Source organism: Ovis canadensis, chromosome 8 (genome assembly GCF_042477335.2).
Source record: "Ovis canadensis isolate MfBH-ARS-UI-01 breed Bighorn chromosome 8, ARS-UI_OviCan_v2, whole genome shotgun sequence".
NCBI lineage: Eukaryota > Metazoa > Chordata > Mammalia > Artiodactyla > Bovidae > Ovis > Ovis canadensis.
This window is the reverse complement of record NC_091252.1, coordinates 21,463,942-21,490,826: the sequence shown is the minus strand read 5'-3', so window position 1 is coordinate 21,490,826 and position 26,885 is coordinate 21,463,942. Positions and strand designations below refer to the sequence as shown.

The 26,885-nt window shown below is 40.7% G+C and overlaps 1 protein-coding gene and 1 pseudogene across 17 annotated transcripts in view; both read left to right on the top strand.

Annotated features, from left to right (window-relative positions):
• Positions 1-26,885, top strand: part of SNAP91 (synaptosome associated protein 91) — a 172,168-nt gene that overhangs the window by 127,680 nt on the left and 17,603 nt on the right. For 6 of the 17 annotated variants that reach the window (XM_069598986.1, XM_069598984.1, XM_069598989.1 and 3 more), the window contains 8 exons: positions 20-268; positions 515-592; positions 752-823; positions 1,258-1,341; positions 12,549-12,683; positions 14,214-14,363; positions 19,175-19,205; positions 20,071-20,182. In XM_069598986.1, coding sequence (XP_069455087.1) covers positions 20-268; positions 515-592; positions 752-823; positions 1,258-1,341; positions 12,549-12,683; positions 14,214-14,363; positions 19,175-19,205; positions 20,071-20,182 — 911 coding nt within the window. The remainder of the gene's footprint in view (positions 1-19; positions 269-514; positions 593-751; positions 824-1,257; positions 1,342-12,548; positions 12,684-14,213; positions 14,364-19,174; positions 19,206-20,070; positions 20,183-26,885) is intronic. The other 11 variants (XM_069598991.1, XM_069598994.1, XM_069598993.1 and 8 more) reach the window with 2 other exon arrangements.
• On the top strand, positions 3,588-4,719 carry LOC138445224 (tRNA (cytidine(32)/guanosine(34)-2'-O)-methyltransferase pseudogene; annotated as a pseudogene).

The following is a 26,885-nucleotide window of genomic DNA, read 5'->3' as shown; positions in this document are numbered from 1 at the left end:
CCACTTTCCTTTCCCCAAGACCCCTTTGCCCCGTCTGAAGGTAGTGCAGAGGCTGCACCTGAGCTGGACCTCTTTGCAATGAAGCCACCTGAGACCAGTGTTCCTGTAGTTACCCCTACAGCTAGCACAGCCCCTCCGGTTCCCGCCACTGCTCCTTCTCCTGCTCCCGCCGTCGCAGCTGCCACCGCTGCCACTACCGCCGCCGCCACCACTGCCACCACTTCCGCCACCACCACCTCCGCTCCTCCTGCTCTAGATATCTTTGGTGGTAATTTTTTTGTTGTCATTGTCGATGTCATTGAACTCTTGCCACCCGGTGGATTGTATTCCGATCCTTGCGGTGTCCTGCATATGCAACTCTTGACTGCATGATGTCTGTGTCATGAAATGGTTCTCCAGCAGCCATCTGCAGCTCGTTTCAGAACTCTTCCAAAAGTGCTCACCGCAACTGCAAAGAGGCGGTTTCTGGCGGGTCCGTCCCGTTGAGTAAAGGCATGTATGTTCTTGGTCTTAGATTTGTTTGAGTCTGCTCCTGAAGTCGCCCCCGCGCCTAAGCCAGAGGCTGCTCCTAGCATAGACCTGTTTGGGACAGGTAAAGCCAAAGCCCCCTTTCTTTACGTGAGTTTGCCTCGATGATTTCATGCAAAAGCCCTTTGTCCACCCCTGTGATAATGCACTTGTTAGATTTCTGACTGTGATTTCAGCTCTCTACTCACTTCTGCTTGGTTTTGGTTTGTTTCACTCTGGGAAGATGCTTTCTCCTCTCCACCACAAGGGGCCTCTCCTGTGCCTGAGAGCTCTCTCACTGCTGACCTCCTATCCGGTGAGTGTTTCTGCCAAGGTCAAGCCTTCCGAGATGTTTTAGTGGTGGGGGTGGGGGTTATGTGTGGAAAGACAAATGCAAAAATATGAGGGTTGTCTTGAGTTCTTTTACACTCAAAATTCACTTAAAAATCTCATTTTTGGTCCATCCCCAATTGATGACCCCCTGTATTTCAAATCTGCTACCAACTGGAAAGAGAAAAACTCTTTTTCACACTACATCCTGTGACCTCAGGGGGTCAAGTTTTATTTTCTTCAGTGAAATATGTATTTTTAAATCTGTTGGCTTTTACTTAACTGTTAAGCCTGTCTAACTTAAGAGGATAGATCTTCCTGCTATTCAACATGAAATCTCAGGAAGCTATTTGTCGAGGCTCAGGGTTTCATTTTCCTTTGGGTGACGTGCCCTTTGTCCTGTTATGTGCTTTGCTCCAGTGGATACGTTTGTAGCACCATCTCCTGCAACCACTGCCTCGCCAGCAAAAGTGGATTCTTCAGGTGTGATAGACCTTTTTGGGGGTGCGTATCTCTCCACCTTCAACACTCACAAAATCCTTCCCCCACCCCAGAATAGTTTTGAGATTTTGTACTTCATTTTTTTTTCTTTTGACTATGTGAAGTTATTTTCATCTTTTAAATGTGAACTTAGGTTTTTAAGATCTTTCCATTTCTTTGTCATCATCATCTTCATCCTCATCAGCTCATCCTATTTTTTAGTGCATGTTCTAACAAAACCAGATGATTTTTCTTTTGCAGTCTTGTGTTTTTAACTTTTCATTCATCCTCATGTAGAATCAACTGATTGGAATTTCCTGCTACTGCTCTTCCTTGGTGATCCTGATCTGTCAGCTAAATCAACGTTTCCAAGTTCTTTAAAGCAATGTAAACATAGATAATTTGGAATTGAAAAAAGATAAGCCAGTCAGAATTGAAAGCATAAGCTCTAGATGTATTGCATTATTCCATAGTGTTTATTTATGTTGAGTTTAATGTTGCTAAATCCTCCCAGAGAACTAGAAGATGTTTCACTGACTTAAATGCATTTTTCTTTTCCTGTATGCTATTGGAAGAAAGGCAGATGTACTGAGTTAACTCTAGAACTACTCATTTGGATGATACATTCAGTGTCTTCTGTTAGCAGTAAATTTATTGGGGAAAGTCCACGTTTGGAGTGATTTATTTATGGATTTCCATAAATGTGTATGCTGTGGGCTAAAATACCATCCTTAGCAAGTGAAACCCACATTGAATAGTAGGATACATTGACGCTTTATGGTGAGTGTCATGAAAGGAATATGAGAGGTACAAAGGTGTCACACTTTGTGACATTCAGAGGCTCAAAACCTGTGGCAAAATCATTAAACTTTGATACAAGCAGGGCAGCTGCTGCCTGAATTAAGTTTGTTAAATTTTGTTTAATAGAGTTCTAATGGGAGGGGATTCTTTGCTTTGAGCAAAAAGCTTTAAAACTTTGATCCTGTTTTGACAGATTATAGGATTTAGCCCGTTAAAAAAGAAGAAAAATAATTTTCTTACTCTTACAAAGAGGTGTTAATTTTTAAGTATCCTAGAACTCTTCTTCTGAGAGAATGAACTGGTCAGGGCATAATTCAATCCATTCAGTCATTTCACATATCCACAGGAGACAAGCTTACCACAGAGTGTCATGTCTGTGCATTTCTCAGCAAATCACTTCCCTTACTCACTGTTTACACTCTTTTACTTTTTTGCTGCATAATGGATAATGGGTAGATGCATTCGGAAGTAGTGCTTCTGAACCCCAACCTGCACCTCAGGCTGCTTCTAGCTCGTCAGCATCGGCAGACCTACTAGCTGGTAATTTATTGCATTAAAATAAAATAGTATTTTATGAAAGTTAAGTTTGGATATATTTTTATAAGTAACAGATAATATATAAATTTCAAGGTGCATGTCTTCTTTTCCTTTTAGACATGAAATTGAAAATAAGACATTATATAATAGAAAGTTGGTTATTTCCCTGCAGTTGATGAAATTGGTCTTAAAATCACAGTTATATGCAAGCCACCCCTGCAGCTCACTAGATGCTCTTAGTATGCCTTACTTTCAGTTAGCATGTTTTTTATTAAAGAAATAATATGCTTAATTCAGCAATTTTTATCTTGTATTGCCCCCTCCTTTTTTTAAAGGAATTTGTGGGAAAGGTACCATGATATTTGACAGTTAGGTCTGAAATATGTGAATACTCTTAAGAGAAGCTTTTCTACATTTCCACCATTGGTTAGATTTTTTTCCCCTCTTTTTTTTTATTGGAATATAATTGCTTTACAATGCTTTTTGAGTGAATAAAATTATATGTAAATACAAAAGGAAATGCAATAAAAATATAGCATAACTAAATGTTAAAAATGACTTTTAGAGATCTTACCAAAAATTAAGGAGCATCTCAAAATTGGGGAGAAAGCACTATCAAAAATTAGTATATGAGTTCTTGTTCCTCGCGATGTTTCTGCCTCGCTGTGCGAGACCGGTGGCTCTGCTCGCGCCCATTGCATGTTGGGAACGGCAGTTCATCAGACTGGCTACGTCGCCATAAGATGCCGGCGCTCGTGTGGTAAGTTCAGGTCTGTTATGCCTTCGCACGAGCCACTGTGTTCCACGATGACAGGCGTGGCATACTCTGGTCCCCGTTAGGCATGCGCAACAGGCTTTCGGAGTGACTAAGGAAAATCAACAACCTACGACTTCTCCCGGGCTTGCGCTCTCGCCGAGGCTTGTGCTGCTCACGGACCAGCTGTCTTCGTTCCTCTTCTCCCCACTCCAAAAGTTTGAGCTTACTGTTGACAGGCCCCTGGGCAAACGGTGTGTGAGATGGGACGGTCGTCAAAGGACAAGCGAGATGTCTACTGTCACCTAGCCAAGGAGAAAGGCTGGCGCGCCCGCAGTGCCTTCAGGCTGTTACAACTTGACGAGGAATTCCAGCTCTTCCAGGGCGTGATGCGGGCGATTGACCTGTGTGCGGCCCCAGGCAGCTGGAGCCAAGCGCTGAGCCAGAAGATTGGGGGCCAGGGTTCTGGCCATGTGGTGGCTGTGAACCCTCAGACAATGGCTCTACTACCAGGTGTGCTACAGATCCAGGGGGATATCACCCAGCTGTCCACTGCCAAGGAGATCATCCAGCACTTTGAAGACTGCCCCCGGACCTAGTGGTGTGTGACGGGGCTCCTGATGTAACCGGCCTCCATAATGTTGATGAGTATATCCAGGCCCAGCTCCCCCTAGCTGCTCTGAACATTGCTATGCACGTCTTGAAGCCAGGGGGCTGCTTTGTGGCCAAGATCTTCCGAGGCCGGGATGTGACACGGATCTACAGCCAGCTGCTTGTTTTCTCCAGCGTGCTGTGTGCCAAGCCCAGGAGCAGCCGAAATTCCAGCATCGAGGCCTTTGCTGTCTGTAAGGGTTACGACCCCACTGAGGGCTTCCTGCCAGACCTGACCAAACCCTTGCTGGATCACTCTTTAGATTTCAACCAGTTGGATGGCCCCAGCTACATCATTGTGCCATTTGTGATCTCTGGGGACCTGAGCGCCTATGATTCAGACTGTAGTTACCAACTGGACCTAGAGGACAGCTCAGAATACAAGTGCACTCCACCTAGGCAGCCCCCCCCCCCCCCCATCTCACCACCCTACCAGGAGGCGTGCACATTGAAGAAGAAAGGGCAGCTGACCAAGGACAAGGAGATCCGCCCCCAGGACTGCCCCATGAGCACAGTGGACAGGAGGCCCCGGTCCCTGGCTGCTCCACAGCACCGCACCCTGCAGCCCTCTGAGGTGGAAGACAGTGGAGTGAATTATTCCTCTTAACGTGTTAAGTTAGCCGACAATCTGATAAGGACTTGGGAAGCTGTTTGCTGTCAAGAAAACCAGAACTTGAGTTGATGAACTTGTTTTCAAATATCTCCTCAACTGGTCTAAACATACAAACTCCAAGTGGGAACTCCAGCAGCTGCCACAAATAGGAGGAAAGAAACATCCCAGAATGTCCATCTTCACCACAGAGGGGATTCTTGAGTGGGGTCCTGCTTCTTCTCTAAATCTTTCCAGCCATGGGTCCTGAATATGTCCAGAATGCACCCTGAACAAGCAGGGTTCTTAACCTTGGGTAGAAGGCAGGGGTATCTGTGAACTTGATGGAGAGAAACATTACATTTTTATTTTCACTAACTTAAATTTTAGCTTTACTCCAGAATCTGAATGCTGGCAGCAAATCAGAATTGTAAAATTACTTTTACAGTAGTAAAAGCAGTGTCTGCAACTTTTCCACCAAAAGAGGTCACAGTTACTTATTTAATGTTATAGTTGTGGACATCTTGAAATACTGTTCACATTGGTCACTACTTTAAATAAGATCTTTTTTAAAAAATTTGTCTTTTTGATTAAAAGATACTTGCTTTGCAGAATTTTGTGATTTTCTGACGTATATCAACAGGGGTCAGCCATAGGTGGGGTCAGCCATAGGTGCCCCAAGGTCCCCTCCCTTCCAGCTCCCTCCATATCGCACCCTTGTCACAGGAATTGTCACAGCGCCCCTGTTTGACTTCCCTGGGTCATACAGCAGGTTCCCGTTGGCTGTCTATTTCACATGTGGTATTGTAGGTTTCCATATTGCTCTCTGCATACCTCTCACCCTGTCCCTCCCCCACTGCCCCATGTCCATGGGTCTGTTCTCTGTGTCTGTTTCTCCATTGCTTCCCTGAAAGTGAATTCATCAGTACCATCTTTTTGGATTCCATATATGTTTGTATCCATATGATGTTTGTATTTCTCTTTCTGGCTTGCTTCACTGTGCTATGGGCTCTAGGTTCGTCCAACTTTTTGGAACTGACTCAAATGTGTTTCTTTTTATGGCTGATGGTATTCCATTGTATATATGTACCACAGCCTCTTTTCCCATTCATCTGTGAATGAACATCTAGGTTGCTTCCATGTTCTAGCTATTGTAAATAGTGCTGCAGTGAACATTGGGGTATATGTGTCTTTTTCAGTTTTAGTTCCTTCAGGTATATGCTTAGGAGTGGGGTTGCTGAGTCATATGGTGGTTTTATTCCTAGCTTTTTAAGGGATCTCCATACCATCTTACATAGTGGCTGTATCAGTTTACATTCCTACCAGCAGTGCAAGAGGGTTCCCTTTTCTCCACATGCTCTCTGGCATGCATTGTTTGTAGACTTTTTGACGATGGCCATTCTGACTGGTGTGAGGTGGTATCTCATTGTAGTTTTCATTTGCGTTTCTCTAATGGTGAGTGATGTTGAGCATCTTTTCATGTGTTTCTTCGTCATCTGTGTGTCGTCTTTGGAGAAATGCCTTTTTAGTTCTTTTTCCCACTCTTTGCTTGAGCTGTGTTTTTCTGATTTTGAGTTGTATGAGCTGCTTCTATGTTTGAAAAATTAATTCTTTGTCAATTGTTTCATTTACTTTTATTTCTCGCATCCTGTTCAGTTCAGTTGCTCAGTTGTGTCCAACTCTTTGAGACCCCATGGAAGCATGCCAGGCTTCCCAGCCCATCACCAACTCCTGGAGCTTGCTCAAACTCATGTCCATCAAGTCGGCGATGCCATCCAACCATCTCATCCTCTGTCATCCCCTTCTCCTCCTGCTCTCAATCTTTCCTAGTATCAGGTCTTTTCCAGTGAGTCAGTTCTTCGCATCAGGTGGCCAAAGTATTGGAATTTCAGCTTCAGCATTAGTCCTTCCAATGAATATTTAGTACTTATTTCCTTTAGGACTGACTGGTTTGATCTCCTTACAGTCCAAAGGATCCTCGAGAGTCTTCTCCAACACCACAGTTAAAAAGCATCAATTCTTCGGCCCTCAGCTTTCTTTATAGTCCAACCCTCACATCCATACATGACTACTGGAAAGATCATAGCTTTGACTAGATGGGCCTTTGTTGGCAAAGTAATGTCTCTGCTTTTTAATATGCTGTCTAGGTTGGCCATAGCTTTTCTTCTCCCATTCTGAGGGTTGTCTTTTCACATTGTTTTTAGTGAATAAGATCTTATAACTTGATGTACTAATAAAAAAATTAATATATTGTAGCAACCCCCCAGAAAATTTAAGTGTGTAATTTAAAACTCAAAAACAAAGACTAAATGCATAATGTCTTGAAAGGACACATATCCCAGAAAAACTAGTTGTTATTAATTTAATTTACTTCTAGAGCTATGACATAATTGCAATTCCAGAATTGAACTGTGAGTAAAATATCACCTTAGTCTTCTCCTTGAGTAAAAATTTCAGGTTCTATTTGGTGTACCTAGTGTGGTGAAACTAGAGAACATTCTAGAAGAGGCAACTTCTTTGTCCAAGGAGGACAGGCTAACAGAATAAATCTCTCCAAGACATTGAGGTTGCTTGTGGGATACAGGTATCACCCACATCTCAGACAGAGTCTGGCTAGAAACTTGAGAATTATTATAACAAATGAAATGTTATTTCACCCAGTGAAGAGTAAAACCGTCAAATTCCTCCCATGAGATACCAACTGAAGATACAGATGTTTGAAAGATGGAGAGAGTTTCCTGGATGGCCGTGTAAAAATGGACTATTAAAGGTTAGGTATGTTGAGGGACATGCCTAACTTCTGAGGTTGACCTCAAACAGGGAAAGCATTTTCTTCCATAAGAGACAATTCTGGGATGACAGCACCATAATCTGTATTAGCATAGGTCTGTGCCTGTTCCTAGTTTTAATTCCACAGGTTTGGGAGAATAACATCCTGCAGTAGGAGGGAGACCTTTCATAGTTTTGCATTTTCTGTTAACCATATGGCACAGGTAGCTTTTCAGGGCCACAGAAGTCCTTGAACTGATTTAAACTATAAAAACTTTCAGTGTGCAATTAATAACAGTTCCCACTAACTGGTATGGTCTATAGAGGACCAATTATTTCATCTCTGGGGGTCAGAAACAGAACAGACAGAAGGTTCTCAGGCTGTTATTCTTAGAAATATTGACTCTCTCAGATTGATTTTAGTAAATGGACTTAATACCTGTACCACTGAGAATAAAGGAAATGACAGCATCTTTAACATAATAGAGCACATGTGAGTGTGGGGAAATGTGTGTGGGAGTGTATTTATCTACCAATAATTTTAACGTGGTCCTCCCTTGACCCAAGTGATGTGTGCAGATGATGACTGTCAGTTTTGATATGTCTCTATTAATAGAACTTCATTAAGTGTGTAGGCCATTCCCCTGTAGAGAGATACATTCAAAAGACTGATCATCTTTGATAAAAGGCAGTATGTCTGCAGCTGGTGATTTATGTAGGACAGCTCAAACATGTCTGCGGGACATCTGAGACATATATATAGGCAGGAAGCCTAGTAGTTATTACTTTATTTTCAGTTGCACAGACTTTCTTAATATGATTCAGAACCAAAGAGAATGAAAAAGTCATCATTGGTGTTCTCTTACTCCTTACCTGTACTCCAAGTCTCTAAAACTTTTCACTTAACAGGAGTTCTCCAAACTCCTTATTAATGCCTATCATTTTCCTGCTCAACCCTTCCTTTAGAGTAAAGCGACAGATTTTTCTTCCTTAACATAATAATCAGTTGGTTATTTTATATCACTTTATAGCTTTGTAATTAGTCTAGGTCTGTGAAGGCACCTGCTTCATAAGAAGTGAGTATAAATGGGGAAAAGCCATCTTTCCAGATCTCTTTTGACTTTATAAACTACCAGAAGGGGATAACTCTGGCCTCACTCCTGGCTGTAGGAAAGAGGCCAAGTAGTATTGTGGAGAAGAACCAGGGTTCTGGAAGATTCCTTCTGAAATCCTGGTTCTGCACTTGCCATCAGGTCACCTGAGTCAAATTGTTTAACCTCTCTGGCTGCAGTTTCCTCATTCATGAAAATTCCTGGAGTGATTGTGAGGCTTAAATGAGCGAATATATGTCTTAGGTTGAATGATATAAAATTGATATTTTTGTAGGATCAAAATGGTCGAATATTGGCAATGTATGTGGCTCAGATAGTTCAACCTAAAAAAATTGCTCAGATTGTGCTTGTCTTTTGGTGAGCCTCATGCCAATTTTGGCTAAACCTTCACTTTCATAGAGAAAACAGTGATTTTTTTTTTCATTAAATAGTGTTATCTATTCATCTATGGGAATGAACCCCTTACCTTATGAAACTCAGCAGCACTAAGCAGTTGAGCCTGGGGTAAATGCACATGCTTTTCTCTTTTTATTACTGAGTCACGGGTGGTATATTAACTTCCCATTGCATCTTTTCTAGCTGTGAAAAGATAGGATTGAATCAGCTGGTCTTAATGTCCTTTCCAACACTGATATGCTGTGACCCTATTATAAATTGTCCTTTCTTGACCAAATTTTAAGAAACTGAGCGTCAGGTACAGTTGTTTCCATGTTCACCTGTAACAAAGAGAACCACACCCTTTGCCTAGATTTCCGACTGCCGTATTCCAACTTGTGGGGGATGTTTCCAAGAAGTCAGCCTTAACACAGTAACCAACTTCCCTAAAACCAAAATGGTCATATCCTCAAAAATAATTGGATTTATCCCATCTTATAGTAAAGTAATGCTCAAAATTCTCCAAGCCAGGCTTCAGCAATACGTGAACCATGAACTTCCAGATATTCAAGCTGGTTTTAGAAAAGGCAGAGGAACCAGAGATCAAATTGCCAACATCTGCTGGATCATCGAAAAAGCAAGAGAGTTCCAGAAAAACATGTACTTCTGCTTTATTGACTATGCCAAAGCCTTTGACTGTGTGGATCACAAGAAACTATGGAAAATTCTGAAAGAGATAGGAATACCAGACCACCTGACCTGCCTCTTGAGAAACCTGTATACAGGTCAGGAAGCAACAGTTAGAACTGGACATGGAACAACAGACTGGTTCCAAATAGGAAACGGAGTACGTCAAGGCTGTATATTGTCACCCTGCTTATTTAACTTCTATGCAGAGTACATCATGAGAAATGCTGGGCTGGAGGAAGCACAAGCTAGAATCAAGATTGCCGGGATAAATATCAATAACCTCAGGTATGCAGCTGACACCACCCGTACGGCAGAAAGTGAAGAGGAGCTAAAAAGCCTCTTGATAAAAGTGAAAGTGGAGAGTGAAAAAGTTGACTTAAAGCTCAACATTCAGAAAACAAAGATCATGGCATCTGGTCCCATCACTTCACGGCAAGTAGCTGGGGAAACAGTGGCTAACTTTATTTTTCTGGGCTCCAAGATTGCTGCAGATTGTGACTGCAGCCATGAAATTAAAAGACGCTTGCTCCTTGGAAGGAAAGTTATGACCAACATAGAGAACATATTGAAAAGCAGAGACATTACTTTGCCAACAGAGGTCCATCTAGTCAAGGCTATGGTTTTTCCAGTAGTCAAGTATGGATGTGAAAGTTGGACTGTGAAGAAAGCTGAGTGCTGAAAAATTGATGCTTTTGAACTGTGGTGTTGGAGAAGACTCTTGAGAGTCCCTTGGACTGCAAAGAGATTCAACCAGTCCATCCTAAACAAGATCAGTCCTGGGTGTTCACTGGAAGGACTGATGTTGAAGCTGAAACTCCAATACTTTGGCCACCTGATACGGAGAGCTGACTCATTGGAAAAGACCCTGTTGCTAGGAAAGATTGAGGGCAGGAGGAGAAGGGGACGACAGAGGATGAGATGGTTGGATGGCATCACCGACTCAATGGACATGGGTTTGGGTGGACTCTCAGAGATGGTGACGGATGGGGAGGCCTGGCGTGCTACGGTTCATGGGTTGCAAAGAGTCGGTACAACTGAGCGACTGAACTGAATTGATCCCATCTTCGCTTCATTATGATATTTATAAATATCTGCAGGATGTCTTGTCTTCATTTAGGAAGGTTACATGATTCTTGAATCAGTTGAATACTGCTAAAATCACTTCTGGTAGTCCCTATGAATTTTAGAGAGCATCTTCTAATAGGTAACAGTTCTCCAAGTTGCATTTTTTCACACATAAACAAAGAAACCTAAGCCAATGTCACTATCCGTTTCCAGGGACAGCATGACTTTCTGGTTAGAAATAGTAACTGGAGAATTTCAGTGGAAGTCACTCCCAAATTATAAATTGACTGTTACGAAGTGTAAGCTGAAGGTTTTTTGTAAGCATTCTTTATGTTTTTTGGCAAGCATTTTGTGAAGAAAAGATATAGCTAGATGAGAAAAGAATACATTTATATATATGTTAAATATATACCCAAACTGAGTATAAAAAAGACTTCTTTAATTTTGATACATGTTTGATAATAGGACATCATCTAATGTCTTCTTAAGGAGTCACTTTCTTCATGAAAGTGAAAGTGAAGTCACTCAGTCGTGTCCGACTCTTTGTGACCCCATGGACTGTAGCCCACCAGGCTTCTCCATCCATGGGATTTTCTAGGCAAGAATATTGGAATAGGTTGCAATTTCCTTCTCCAGGGGCTCTTCCCAACCCAGGGATCAAACCTGGGTCTCCCTGATTGCGGGCAGATCTTTTACCGTCTGAGCCACCAGGGAATCCTTGCATCTTTTTGTACAGAAGCAATACAGTGAGCTCTGCTTCTGTCTGTTGATTGAGAGCAATGATTTACTTTCAGGCTTCAAAAGAGAAACACTTAATTTGAAGTCTGCTTTCTCCTCACCTTCTAAATTCAAAAGTACCTTTCTTTCAATAAGTGTTAATTCAGTGTTTTAAATGTTTGACTGAGTATTCGTGGGAAAGATGAAAAAAGAAAGTTCCTGACACCAAAAAGCCATCCCCAGGGTGGGGACTTGGGGTGAAAATAAAGTATGGTGTACAGGTAGGGTGGGAGATGTACCAGTGTTGAGAACAGAGGCAGGACACATCACCCACGTATACCAGGTGTGGGAGGGGTAGGGTTGTTGTGGCTGGTAGCTGTGGGTGGCAACAGGAGGCAAAGAAGCCCTCCTGGGGCTGGTATTTGACTCATTGTGATGTATTATGGCTGCAACTGAGTTTGCAGGGAGGGGAGAAATGGGTCCAGAGACAGATGTGCTTGTTTGCCATATAAACGAACCCACATTATATGAATCTGAAAGTTCTGGGGAGCCCATGAAGGATATTAGAGAAGTAACTTCGTCAGCATTTTCTACTCAGAAAGATCACTCTGGCTGCACTGTAAAGGCTAGGTTGGAGGAGCTACAGATTAGAGGCAGGAAGCCGCTTCGTGTTGTATTGGGTGAGCCTAAATTTGTCAATGGCGGAAATGGGACTGGAACATATAAGAAATATATTAAGGAGCTGATGGCAGGATAGATGCATATTTTTCTGATCTGCATTTTATTATTATACTGAGCCAATGTGTAAACTAAGCCTTTTCAAGGAACCTGGTATTGTGATTTGAAGAAATAAAATTTAAATACAAAAATAACTATCTGAAGTTTAACCATAGTGGAACCATCTCAGCTTTATGTACTCCATCGTAATGGTAGATTGGATTGCTGCAGGTTCTCTTAATAGGGACATAAAGTCTTATGTGCTCTCTGATTTCCAGTTAAATCTCTCATTATTACGTGTCAGATTTTGAGATGCTTGAGTTTCATTGCCTTCTCATCCATATGCACTCAATACCTTTTTGGTCTTCTGTTACTTCTGCTGACTCTGTTTTATTGGCCTTTACCTATCTTTAGTTGTTCCTGCTTATATTTTTCTGGAACTATTTTTTCCCAGGATTTGGGGGTTCTTTCATGGCTCCTTCTCCATCGCCAGTGACTCCAGCTCAGAATAACCTGCTACAGCCCAATTTTGAGGCAGCTTTTGGAACAACACCATCAACTTCTAGCAGCAGCTCCTTTGATCCTTCAGGTGAGGCAGTGATTTTTCAAATATTCTTTTTATTTGTTCTGTTTCTAAAATGCACCACCTCAGGTTCATGTGATATCAGGAAATTTATAAGCAAATATTGAATGAAGACCTGGTTTTAAAACTGTTCAATAAACCTCTCCTTCTGTAACCTAAGTAAATATTTTCCATACATTTTGGTGGCTTTAAGAATAACCTGCAGTCCCTTTCTGGTTTTGTTTTTATTTTTTAGCAGAAATTTAACTTAACATGCTCACCATCTGTTTGCATGAGCTTATATGCACATGGTTTGGAGAAAGTTAAGGGAAAACAAATACTTTGTGCTAAATCTTTGTGCAGTATCTCAGTGTGTAGACACTCCCACTGCTGTTGCTTACACTCTCTGAAGTTCGCCTGGCCCTCCGTTTGATGAAGTTGACACGGATAGTATTCTTTGCCTGCCTTTAACCTTTCATCCTGCTGTCGTTTTGTTTGTATTTTCTTCCATTCTACTCTTCTCATGCTGGGTCCCTACTACAAATTTTCAATTGGTGAGTTTTTGGTAATCGTGTTTCAGAAACCCCCCAACTATATCCTCTGCCTGACAATTTGGTTGCTTCCATTGCCAGTGCTGAGTTGAATGCTGTCCTTTTTTTAATTTAGAATTATTGTAGAGTGGTGTGTGTATGGTAAATATGTATTGTTTTTGTATATATATAATAGCAACCATAAAACTTTTGATATAGGTATCAGCAGAAGCTTTTGTACAAATCCTATGAGCCAGCATTTTTGAATAGTCTTTCTGTATTCCAGGAACTAAACAAATGGTCATTTGTTACATGCTGATCAAGAACCATCAATAATAGCATGATTCTTAATACTGAAAATAGCATATATTGTAGCTGTGCCCTTAAAGTTAGAACCAGAAGTGACTACTACAATGAAAGAAACAAAAATCAAAATTCTTACTTCTACAGTATGTTTTTCAGATATTTATTAATAGGTACTAATCATCAGATCAGATTTTATTTCAGCACTGATTTCATAGGAATTAGGAGATTCGGACTTTCTTTCTCATTTAAGAATTTTTGTAAAAGTAGGCATTGTAACTACCACATATTGAATGCCTATTTTGAGTGAGCATTATAGTAAAGGCACGACGTATATCATCTAGTTTAATCTTCACAACAAATCCATGTTGTAGTTGTGCTCTTCTCACTTACAGGTAATAAAAGCTCAGTCACTTTCTCAGAGTCATGCACTAGTGAGGCAGGCAGCTGACATGAGCCCAATTCTGATTCCCAAGTCTGTGTTCTTTGCTGAACATTACACAATTTTTTTTTTTCCACTTTCATGTTCATTAGTATTTCCATACTTTATGAGTAGCCATATGTAGAGATGTTTTTTGGTGTTATAGTCATTGAAAGTATGGATTAAATGCCTTCTTTGGTAAGATTGTAAATGTACTTGTTTCATTCTTTTTCAAAAGAGTTTCCCTTTGATTTTGCATATTTCTTTTGCCATTATTCTGAACCTGTTCTATTTGATTTCCAGTGTTTGATGGTCTAGGTGATCTTCTGATGCCAACCATGGCACCAACTGGGCAGCCTGCACCCATCTCACTGGTATCACCAAGTCCTGCAATGGCGGCAAGCAAAGCCCTTGGGAGTGACCTTGACTCATCTCTTGCCAGCTTAGTTGGCAGTGAGTAATAGAATAGTTTCTTCAGCAGAATCATATATGAATTTTTTACTCTCTATATTTTTTTGTATGTATAGTTTCTGGATTCACTTACAGGTGAGTATGTCAAGGAGTAGACAAAAATTCTTAGTGTTTTACCCAGTACAATTCCTTGGAAGATATACAGTCCCTGAGCCATTGTCTCACAAGCAACATGGAAGCCACTTTTAATCTGAATTACCAAAGGGGTAATTAGAGAGCATGTAGAGTGAAATCTAAGTGTTATCTTAAATAAATACTTAATTTTTTATTTCATTTGGAAATAACATATTAACCAATTGAGTATCCAAATTAGTTTCAGTTATTCATTGAACAAATATTTATTGAGCACCAGGCAGTCTTCCAGGCTCTAGAGATAAATCAGTGAACAGGGCAGATAGAAATTTCTATTCTTACAGTGCTTAGCAGGGCAGAGACAACATTAAAGATTTTCAAATAAATAAATTCTCTAATATGTTAGGTTGTAAGTGCCATGAAGAAAAAACAGGACAGCCAAAGAGGGTTTGTAAGTGCTACAGAGTAGCCCTCACTGAGAAGGTAAAATTTGTGCAAAGATTTAAAGGTAAAGGAATGAATCATATGGATATCTGAAGGGAAGAATTTGCGGGCAAAGGAGATGGCCGATGCAAAGGCACTGGGACAGATGATTGCCTGGCACACTCAAGGAGCTCCATGGACATTAGTGACTGGAGCTGGGTAAGTGAAGGAGAGAATCCTAGGAGATGAGCGAGCTGTGACAAAGATTGGCCTTGTTTAAACTCTGAATTCAATTCTTTTGTTAAGATGAATGGGCTTACCATCACCGATATCTCGATACCTTTTGTTTCACTCAAGGCTATATCAAAAGGTTATCAGATCCCTGAGACAACCTTTTTCCTATGTAGTATTCCTGCAGACATATTTTTGTTTCCCATTCCTATGATTTAAAGAAGACATTTCTCCAAAGAATGTATACATATGGCCAATATACATGTGAAAAGGGGCTCAACATCAGTCATCTGTGAAATGCCTATCCAAACTGCAGTGAAATATTACTTCACAACCATTTTTTGCCATTTAGTTGCTATATCATGTCCCATCTCTTTTGTGACCCCATGTACTGTAACCCGCCAGGCTTCTCTGCTGTGAAATTCTCCAGGCCAGAATATTGGAGTGGGTTGCCATTTCCTTCTCCAGGGGATCTTCCCAACCCAGGGATCGAACCCAAGTCTGCACTGCAGGTGGATTCTTTACTGCTGAGCCACCAAGGAAGCTAGTTCACGCCCATTTGGAGGCTGTAATAAAAAAAGGAGATCATAACTAGTCTTGATGAAGATGTGGAAAAATTATCCCTTATGATGATGCAGTGGAAGTGAGAAATAGATTTAAGGGCCTAGATCTGATAGATAGAGTGCCTGATGAACTATGGAATGAGGTTCATGACATTGTACAGGAGACAGGGATCAGGACCATCCCCATGGAAAAGAAATGAAAAAAAGCAAAATGGCTGTCTGGGGAGGCCTTACAAATAGCTGTGAAAAGAAGAGAAGTGACAAGCAAAGGAGAAAAGGAAAGATATAAGCATCTGAATGCAGAGTTCCAGATAACAGCAAGAACAGATAAAGCCTTCTGTAGTGATCAATGCAAAGAAATAGAGGAAAACAACAGAATGGGAAAGACTAGAGATCTCTTCAAGAAAATTAGAGATACCAAGGGAACACTTCATGCAAAGATGGGCTTGATAAAGGACAGAAATGGTCTGGACCTAACAGAAGCAGAAGATATTAAGAAGAGGTGGCAAGAATACATGGAAGAACTGTACAAAAAAGATCTTCACGACCCAGATAACCATGATGGTGTGATCACTAATCTAGAGCCAGACATCCTGGAATGTGAAGTCAAGTGGGCCTTGGAAAGCATCGCTATGAACAAAGCTGTGGAGGTGATGGAATTCCAGTTGAGCTGTTTCAAATCCTGAAAGATGATTCTGTGAAAGTGCTGCACTCAATATGCCAGCAAATTTGGAAAACTCGGCACTGGCCACAGGACTGGAAAAGGTCGGTTTTCATTCCAATCCCAAAGAAAGGCAATGCCAAAGAATGCTCAAACTACTTCACAATTGCACTCATCTCACCCACTAGTAAAGTAATGCTCAAAATTCTCCAAGCCAGGCTTCAGCAGTACGTGAACTGTGAACTCCCTGATGTTCAAGCTGGTTTTAGAAAAGGCAGAGGAGCCAGAGATCCAATTGCCAACATCCGCTGGATCATGGAAAAAGCAAGAGAGTTCCAGAAAAACATCTATTTCTGCTTTATTGACTATGCCAAAGCCTTTGACTGTGTGGATCACAATAAACTGTGGAAAATTCTGAAAGAGATGGGAATACCAGACCACCTGACCTGCCTCTTGAGAAATCTTTATGCAGGTCAGGACACAGCAGTTAGAACTGGACATGGAACAACAGACTGGTTCCAAATAGGAAAAGGAGTATGTCAAGGCTATATATTGTCACCCTGCTTATTTAACTTCTATGCAGAGTACATCATGAGAAATGCTGGGCTGGAAGAAGCACAAGCTAGAATCAAGATTGCCAGGAGAAATATCAATAACCTCAGATATGCAAATGACACCACCCTTATGGCAGAAAGTGAAGAGGAACTAAAAAGCCTCTTGATGAAAGTGAAAGTGGAGAGTGAAAAAGTTGGCTTAAAGCTCAACATTCAGAAAACGAAGATCATGGCATTTGGTCCCATCACTTCATGGGAAATAGATAGGGAAACTGGAAACAGTGTCAGACTTTATTTTTGGGGGCTCCAAAATCACTGCAGATGGTGATTTCAGCCATGAAATTAAAAGATGCTTACTCCTTGGAAGAAAAGTTATGACCAACCTAGATAGTATATTCAAAAGCAGAGACATTACTTTGCCGACTAAGGTCCGTCTAGTCAAGGCTATGGTTTTTCCTGTGGTCATGTATGGATGTGAGAGTTGGACTGTGAAGAAGGCTGAGTGCCAAAGAATTGATGCTTTTGAACTGTGGTGTTGGAGAAGACTCTTGAGAGTCCCTTGGTCTGCAAGGAGATCCAACCAGTCCATTCTGAAGGAGATCAACCCTGGGATTTCTTTGGAAGGAATGATGCTGAAGTTGAAACTCCAGTACTTTGGCCACCTCATGTAGAGTTGAGTCATTGGAAAAGACTCTGATGCTGGGAGGGATTGGGGGCAGGAGGAGAAGAGGACGACAGAGGATGCGATGGCTGGATGGCATCACTAACTCCATGAACGTGAATCTGAGTGAACTCCGGGAGTTGGTGATGGCAGGATGCCTGGCGTGCTGCGATTCATGGGGTCGCAAAGGGTCAGACACGTCTGAGCGACTGAACTGAACTGAACATTGCTGGGGAGAATGTATTGATAACATTGTGCGGCTGCCATGAAAAGTGATTTGGCAGTTTCTGGAAATGTTAAACATACAGTTACCATTCACCAGAGAGGGTACCAGGTGACTCGCCTAGAAAGCTCTTCCCCAGATCTCTGTGCAGCTTTGCACAAGCTTCACCCCATGAGGCTTCTTTGAGCACCCTATTTAATCCTGTCTGTCCCCACTCTCAGCCTAACCCACCAGCTCTCTCTTACCCTGTTCTTCATATTCATTTATCCATAGGCTCACTGTATCGCCTCTAGTAGCTTATATACTCTTCTATTATTTTGTTGTTTTATCATCCATCTCATCCCAAGAGAATGCAAATTCCTCTGGGACTGGGATCTTTATTTGTATCACTGGCTTATCTCATGTGCTTAGAACAGTGCCTGGAGTATGGGGACTCAATAAATATCTGCTGTAGTAGTAAATGAATTGAGATTAAAGCAGAATGTATTAACCCATTGGATGAGGATTTGCCAAGACAACTCACATAATTCGTAGATTCACTAGAAGGACCCAAGGGAGTCAGCACATGGCTGTACTCCCAGCTGAGATTACAGCAGAATCGTAAGAACACACAGCTGGATCCTCAAGGGAAAAGTCCAGAAGAATCCACACATGGACTTCCTTATGCTCTCTCCTCACTAAGAGTGGGAGAACACACAAACATGCAACAACACACACAGTTTTCTGCCCAGGAAAGCCCTTTATAAAGATTCGGCATCCAAGGCTTTTATTGGATCCTCATCCTGTAGGCACTCTGCCTAACATGTACCAAAATACCAGCCAGTCTCCTGAAAGGAAAGCAGATTTTCAGCATAAACCTAGTTGCTTCTACAGTTCAGACATTTGAGCCACGCTTATCATTAGGAAAGTGTTATCTCAGTGTAGAGAACAGTTTGGATTCCCAGGTAGCTCAGTGATAAAGAACCTACTGGCCAATCATCCCTAGGTCAGGAAGATCCTCTGGAGAAGGAAATGGCAAGCCACTCCAGTATTGTTGCCTGGGAAATCTCATGGAGTCTCAAAGAGTGGGACATGACCTAGCCACTGAGCACAGAGAACAGTTTATATTAGCCAAGTTCCCAGCCACACAGGCCTAAGATAGCAATCTCAAGCCTCCTAAGTTCACACATTTCTGAATACCGATTGCCTTGAAAGTTTGATCCTTAAGAATAACGTGAAGTGAAAGAAAATGTTGGCCTTGTGAATATGTTTCCTAAAGTGGTTTCTCTTCTGTAAAACTAAATGCAGTCATTTGTATGCAAAATGTGGGCTTTTTTTAGACCTCTGATTCTTTGATCTTTTAAATGTCATATCATTTAAGCTGAGTATAGACATTTAAATTCTTTTTTCTCTTATCCATTTATAGATCTTGGAATTTCTGGTACCACATCCAAAAAGTAAGTATTTTTGAAACTGTCTGGTTTTCTTATGACAGTGTATTTGTACTTGTTTGCGACTATCAAACTTTGTACTTAATGGAGTGTTACACATTCTCAGGCTAGGTGACTTCTAAATTGGTTTTTATTTCATTGCCAGTTTTTGTTTTTGTTGTTATTCTACTGGAGTCTCTATTCCACTATTGGCTCTTCAGTGAAAAGGAATAATCTGTTCAGTCTCCAGATTCACACTAAATTATATCTAGAAATACTTGGGAATTGTGGTTTGAATACTTTAATAGCTTTAAATTCTAGATTCATTGTAATATTCCTCACTAACATTGATTTTAGAAAGTGTCTCATGGAGTCTCATGGAGGAAGAATAGTAAAAATGACAATGTACACTTTTTAGATGCATATTTCAACATCTCTGAAATTGGGATGCGTATAACAATAGATATGATCTTATAATCACTGGAAGGCAGGTGGTAGTCATGATTCAACTGTGTGAAACCTTCTGTTGAAGCCACTAAGATCCAGAAAGTGCCATCATGGATTCATTATCAGTTCAGCAAGGGATACACAGACACAGTATTTATGACTTACTTGGAAGTTTTTCTAACCAGTGATGAATTCAGTTGAATTTTGTGGCACATTTTTCCATGAGCAGTGACAGGAAATTCCTATTATCACTGAGGTCAAAACTCTTATTGATTTTTTTGTCAAATATTCTTAAGCTCTCTTAGATACAATATGGTAAGACTCTTCCATCTGTTTTATCCCATTCTCTTTATTACTTCTTGACCCCAAATAAAAATAAACATTTATGGAGCCACATACTGTTCTTTTCTGATTGTGTGTGTGTGTGTTGCATGGTTGATTTTAGGGGAGATCTTCAGTGGAATGCTGGAGAGAAGAAGTTGACTGGGGGAGCCAATTGGCAGCCGAAAGTAGCCCCTGCCACCTGGTCAGCAGGCGTTCCACCCAGCGCACCCTTGGTACGTAGCTTCCAGAGGCCAGGGTGGTGCAGGCACTGGGCCAGTTTCCAGGTGTATGGAGCAGGGAGCATGTTGTTGAATTTTGCTACTGATGTTGTGCTTCATGATCCATGTTGAAGAAATGGAGCAAGATGCAATATTTACCAAGATGCAATATTTACCAAAAGGCAAATTTCATTGACTTTATATTTACTAAAGATTATGACCTAGCTTTTTATTTTAAGTATTTCAAAATAGTATTTATACTTTTTCAAACATTAGTTTTTTATTTCTATAATTATAGAAATGATATTTTAATATTTTCAATATTTTGAAACATGTAATACCATTGATCTTTATCTATGTTTTTATCACATCTCTTGCCCACATTTCCTGATGGTCATAAATAATGAAGACTTTTATTCTTAGCAGAAAGAGTGAGCTGTTTTCTATTGTGTACCTGAACTTTCATTTAAAAACCCTATGAAGTCTTCTCACTGTTTTTTAAATTTGAAACTACTATCACCACCTTTCCTATGAAATTTAAATAGGTCTCATTTCTGTATCCCCTGGAGTAGAAAATAGCAACCCATTCCAGTATTCTTCTCTGGAGAATCCCATGGACAAAGGAGCCTGGCAGGCTGTAGTCTATGGGGTTGCAAAGAGTTAGACCCAATTGTGAAATAACACTTTTGTTTTCAATACTATTATTGTTAATTGAACTACAACTTAAGTGGTAGTTTCTATAGGAAAATATCTTCTCAGACTTGGTTTCCAAAACCCACTTCCTCTGGTCTCCCCATTCCACCCCCTGGTGTTTGTAAGAGAGCAGGAAACTCAAGGACTAATACTCTCTGCCTTTGGTGAGTTCAAAGTCTGAAAGAACTTAATTTTAAGAAGTGATTTCCAAAAGATAACAATGAGAAGATTGCCTATTATATCTGGATGTTTACCTTTTAAAATCTTTCTTTGCATAAAACAATGCTTGAAGTGAAGTGAAGTCACTCAGTCGTGTCCGACTCTTTGTGACCACATGGGCTGTAGACTACCAGGTTCCTCTGTCCATGGGATTTTCCAGGCAATAGTCCTGGAGTGGATTGCCATTTCCTTCTCCAGGGGATCTTCCCAACCCAGGGATTGAACCCGGGTCTCCCGCATTGTAGACAGACACTTTACCATCTGAGCCACCAGGGAAGTCCAAAACAGTGCTTAAGAGGGCCATTTTAATATTTATCTATAAGTAAAGTTCCATTTTAAATAATTTAATAATTAATTAATTTAATAATTAAGGTTCCATTTCAAAGGATACTTGGTAGAAAACTACCCATCTCTTTCAAACTGACCTATGGGTCAGGAAACAAAGATCATGGCATCCGGTCCCATCACTTCATGGGAAATAGATGAGGACACAGTGGAAACGGTGTCAGACTTAATTTTGGGGGGGCTCCAAAATCATTGCAGATGGTGACTGCAGCCATGAAATTAAAAGACGCTTACTCCTTGGAAGAAAAGTTATGACCAACCTAGATAGCATATTCAAAAGCAGAGACATTACTTTGCCGACTAAGGTCCGTCTAGTCAAGGCTATGGTTTTTGCATTAGTCATGTATGGATGTGAGAGTTGGACTGTGAAGAAGGCAGAACACCAAAGAATTGATGCTTTTGAGCTGTGGTGTTGGAGAAGACTCTTGAGAGTCCATTGGACTGCAAAGAGATCCAACCAGTCCATTCGGAAGGAGATCAGCCCTGGGATTTCTTTGGAAGGAATGATGCTACAGCTGAAACTCCAGTACTTTGGCCACCTCATGCGAAGAGTTGACTCATTGGGAAAGACCTGATGCTGGGAGGGATTGGTGGCAGGAGAAGGGGACGACAGAGGATGAGATGGCTGGATGGCGTCACTGACTCGATGGACATGAATCTGAGTGAACTCCAGGAGTTGGTGATGGACAGGGAGGCCTGGCGTGCTATGATTCATGGGGTCGCAAGGAGTCGGACACGACTGAGCGACTGAACTAACTAACTAATGGGTCAGGAAGATCCCCTAGAGAAGGAAATGGCAACCCACTTCAGTATTTTTGCCTGGAGAATCCCATGGACAGAGGAGCCTGGTAGGCTACAGTCCATGGGGTTGCAAGAGTCGGACCCGGCTTAGCGACTAAACCACCACCACCATGCCCAGGATAACCATATAATTTATTGTGCAAACTAGTGCTCTTTGAAGGTAAAAGGAAGCATAATTGTTACTCTGTGACCCCAAGCATGTGTCTGGTGGCCCACGTAGATGCTGAGGCCATAAGCAGGTAGCACTCTGGGCCTAGGCAGCTGCATTCCATTCTTTATTTTCTTAGTCTATTTTTTTGAAGTATAGTTGATTTACAATGTTGTGTTAATTTCTGCTGTGCAGCAAAGTGATTCAGCTATACATATATATGTATATATTCTTTTTCATACTCTTTTCCATTATGGTTTAATCACAGGATGTTGAATATAGTCCCCTGTACTGTACAGTAGGACTTTGTTGTTTATCCATTCTCTGTGTAAGAGTTTGCTTCTGCTAACCCCAAACTCCCACTCCATCCCTCAACTGCACTACATTCTTAAATACAAAAACAGTGTTGAGGGTAGAGGGAGAGAGATTCAATAACTCTGAATAAAATCCCTAAACAAAGAAAAAGCTTCTTCAGAACACATCTTATACATCTGTTAATACTGCATATTGTCAAGAAATCATAATTTACATTATCATCACCAAATTAAAAGAGCTCATTTTTCTATTCTCTTCTATGCAAAATTAAAGAGATCTTATTTGCCATCCTAAGTCATTTATATTCTTCCCTGGTGGCTCAGACAGTAAAGCATCTGCCTACAATGTGGGAGACCTGGGTTCAATCCCTGGTTTGGGAAGATCTCCTGGAGAAGGAAATGGCAACTCACTCCAGTATTCTTGCCTAGAAAATCCCATGGGCGGAAGAACCTAGTTAGGCCACAGTCCATGGGGTCACAAAGAGTCGGACATAACTGGGATGCTGAGGATCTAGTGTTGCTCTTATCAGCAAGATAAAGCTGTTCAGTGTTTTGGTTTGGGTTTTTTTTTTTTTCAGTTAGGGTATAGTTGCTTTACAATGTAGTGTTAGTTTCTACTGTACAACAAAGTGAATCAGCTTTTTGTGTGTGTGTATGTAGATAGATAGATAGATAGATAGATAGATAGATAGATAGATAGATAGATATCTCCCTCTTGGACCTCTTTCCCACCTACCCACCCCCATTCAGTGTTTTTTAACTGGTTAGTTAAAAAACAGTCATGGTGATAGCAAAGTCAAAGAAGAGGGTAGGGGAGTGGAGGGAAAGGTGGTGAGAATGCTGATATCTGGCAGATCAACCATAGGTTAAAAAAAAAAGTGTGGAGTCAGAGGTGGAGAGTAAGATAAGAAAGAAAAGCCTCAGGCAGAATCCACTCAACTGGGGATTATTGTGAACAAACTCAGCAAGACACTGGCGGCCAGATTTCTGTATGGGGCAGTTTGCTGAGTAATGAGGCCATCATCCCTGAAGGGGAACAAGGGAAAAGTATTTTAAAGACAGTATTGAGCTGGAGAGCTTCCTTGCATCACCTCCCCTAAGATGAAGATTTTAACCATACACAGTTACGAATTCATCAGATACTTAACGAACAACTCTTTTGCTTCTTCAGGGCCACGAGGCCACCAGTTATCTGGTTGGCAGGCAGCATCCTGGAGACTGAGATTAACATTTTCATTTCTTTTAAACCCCCAAACACCTTATTTTTGTTTATGAGGCAGAGAACTTGACACTGTTAATAATGAAACTCAAGAAAGTTAAAGACAGTAGACTTTAGCATAAAATGTCCTCAGCAGCTGTGGAAAGAGAAATTAGAACAACAAAAGTAATCTTTTAGGAGGGCAGAGTTGCCTAAACGGAGCTGTAGTTCTGTTTCTCTTATTTTCCTTAACGTTTTAGGCAGCAATATGAAGGCAGTTATTTTTTCATTGTTAACCCTCACTTAGTCACAAAACTTTACTACCATTTGCTCCATTTACTGCAGAACTGTACTTCCCAATCAAAATTCTGGTTTGCTTTCACTTTAATCATTCTGAGTTTCTCTGGCTCGCATCCACCCCAGTTCTCCCATAAAATGTCTCTTGCATTTTTCTATTCCTTAAATATGTTTGAGTCTCTTTTTCTAAGGACAGTCAAGAAAAAGAAGAGAGAGCTGAGATGTGTGCTTCAGAAGCAATGAGGGAGGGTTTGTGGGTTTTCCCATTAATCTGCAGGCCTTTGTTTTTGAGTAGGACATAAAAGGGCGGATGTCAGGGTGAAGACCCTTCTGCTGCGTTTTATAGATTTTATTAAGAGACAAGAGCTAAGGTTACTTTTCTCAGTTTGTTTAAATTCCCCTTAAATGCTGCTTAAAGGTGCAACTCTAAAATTTTTCAGATGACAGCACCCAAATTAGATCTAAAAATCTTTAACAGGACTGGCATACTATCATGGCCATCAATAGGGTTATTCATTCCTAGTTTTGAGCACAACAGACCTGCTAAGTTTCCATCAGACAAACTAGGAAGGTACTTGCAACTCAGAAATATGTGCATTTTGTAGGCCATGGTTCTGCCCCTAAAACCAGCTAACCTTTATACGTCTATTGGTGAAACATTTTGTTGAGGATTTAAAAAGAAAATTTTTTAAACCTTAGGATAAATAATATTGAGGGGATAAATTATTGAGTTAATCTACCATTTGAAGAAAATGACAAACTTAGACTCTCTTTAAACTTTTGACCCATTTATTTGATCAGGAATATCTGCAGATTCATTTTATTTTGATAACCCTAATGATACAATTCTTGTAAAAAAATACAATTGTTATTGTAAGGTACAATTCTGATAAAGCAATTCCAATCAGTGATACAATTCTTGGTCTGGTGAGTAGCCTACCCCTAGACTGTTAAAATAATGAGTAGAGTGAATCTGAAATATAATATTTCTCTTATAGAGGAAGAAAAATAACTTTCCCTCTATCCTTCTAAGTTCTTAGTGGAGACTCCTGTAGTAATACATACTAACAAGAGAAAACAGAAACTTGTTAACATGTATGCTTCATATATACATGGGAGATACCAAAGGGAAAAATGAGTAACTCCCTGAGGTGGTCTAAGCCATTGGTTTAAATAACCATCTTCAGCTAAAAACAAATGAAAGAAAAATATAGGGTGGCCAGTTAATGGAGAGGTTACCAGGAAGAGCGGGTCAACAAAGATAAGGTCTGTTATACAAGGCTTCCCTGATGGCCCAGCGGTATAGAATCCGACTGCCCGTGCAGGAGACAGGAGTTTGATCCCTGACCCAAGGAGTCTCACACGCCACAGAGCCACTGAGCATCACAACCACTGCGCCTGTGCTCTAGAGCCTGGGAATCGTGTACTGAAGCCCACATGGCCTGAAACCTGTGCTGTGCAACAAGAGAAGCCACTGCAGTGAGAAGCCTGCGCACTGCGACTGGGAAAGAGCCCCCCGCTCCTAGAGAAGAGCCCGTGCAGCAACAAAGACCCAGCCCCCGCCAGAAATGAAGAAAGAAGTAGAACGACTGTGAAAATCCGTTCTTTACATTTAAGTCAATGGCTCCTCTGTTGATAAGAGATTCTCTTGTGATTTAGTCACCCTACTCTTCCTGGTACTGACCCTTCAGTGGGATCTCCTTTGTAAATCTAAGCACACGTCACAAAAGTTTACTGTTCTACTGTTCTCAGGGCTCCTCCTGCATCTGCTGTTCTTCAAAATAATCAGCTCATAAGAATCCTTGCACCAAAAAACATATTGGGGGGATATTTTGCTACCCTTCAGTATTTTCTTTCTTTTAAAAAATGTTTTAGATAAATTTGTTTAACATTAAGTTACAACTTTAAAAGTGTATAATTCAGTGATTTTTAGTATTTTTTTGATGTTGTAAAACTGTTACCATTCTCTACAATTCCAGAATATTTTCATCACCCCAAAGAGGAACATGGGCTTTCCCGATTTTCTGCTTCTCTATTCCATGATATCCAAAAATTTACTGTTTCTGTGGGTTTGCTTCTTCTGGATTTTTAATATAAATAGAATCCTACACTAGGGAGTCTTATGTGCATGACTTCTTCCACTTAGCCTAATGTTTTCAAGGTTGATCTGTGTTGTAGCATGTAACAGTACTTCATTATTTTATGGCTGACAGTTCTGTTCTTTGGATATACCACATTTTGTTTGTTCATTCATTAATGAATGGGCATTTGTGTTTCCACGTTTTGGCTATTATGAAAGGTACTTCTGCTATTTGTATACAAACTTTGATAAGGATATATGTCCTCAGTTTTCTTGGGAATATACCTAGGAATGGAAATGCCAGGACTTGTGTGACTGTTGAGATTTTTGAGGAACTGACAGACTTTTCCACAGCAGCTGCATCATCTTATATATTTACACCATCAGTGCATAGGGTTTCAATTGTGACTTTCATATACATTTCCTTAATGACTAGAGATCTTGAGAATCTTTTCATGTGCCTAACGGTCATTTGTATATCTTTTTTTTTTTTTTTTTTGAGAAATGTGGTGAGTTCTATGGGATCTTTATTATTCTGGATACTAGATGCCTATGAGATATATGATTTGCAAGTATTTTTTCACATTCTGTGAGTCGTCATCATTTTCTTGATAGTATCTTTT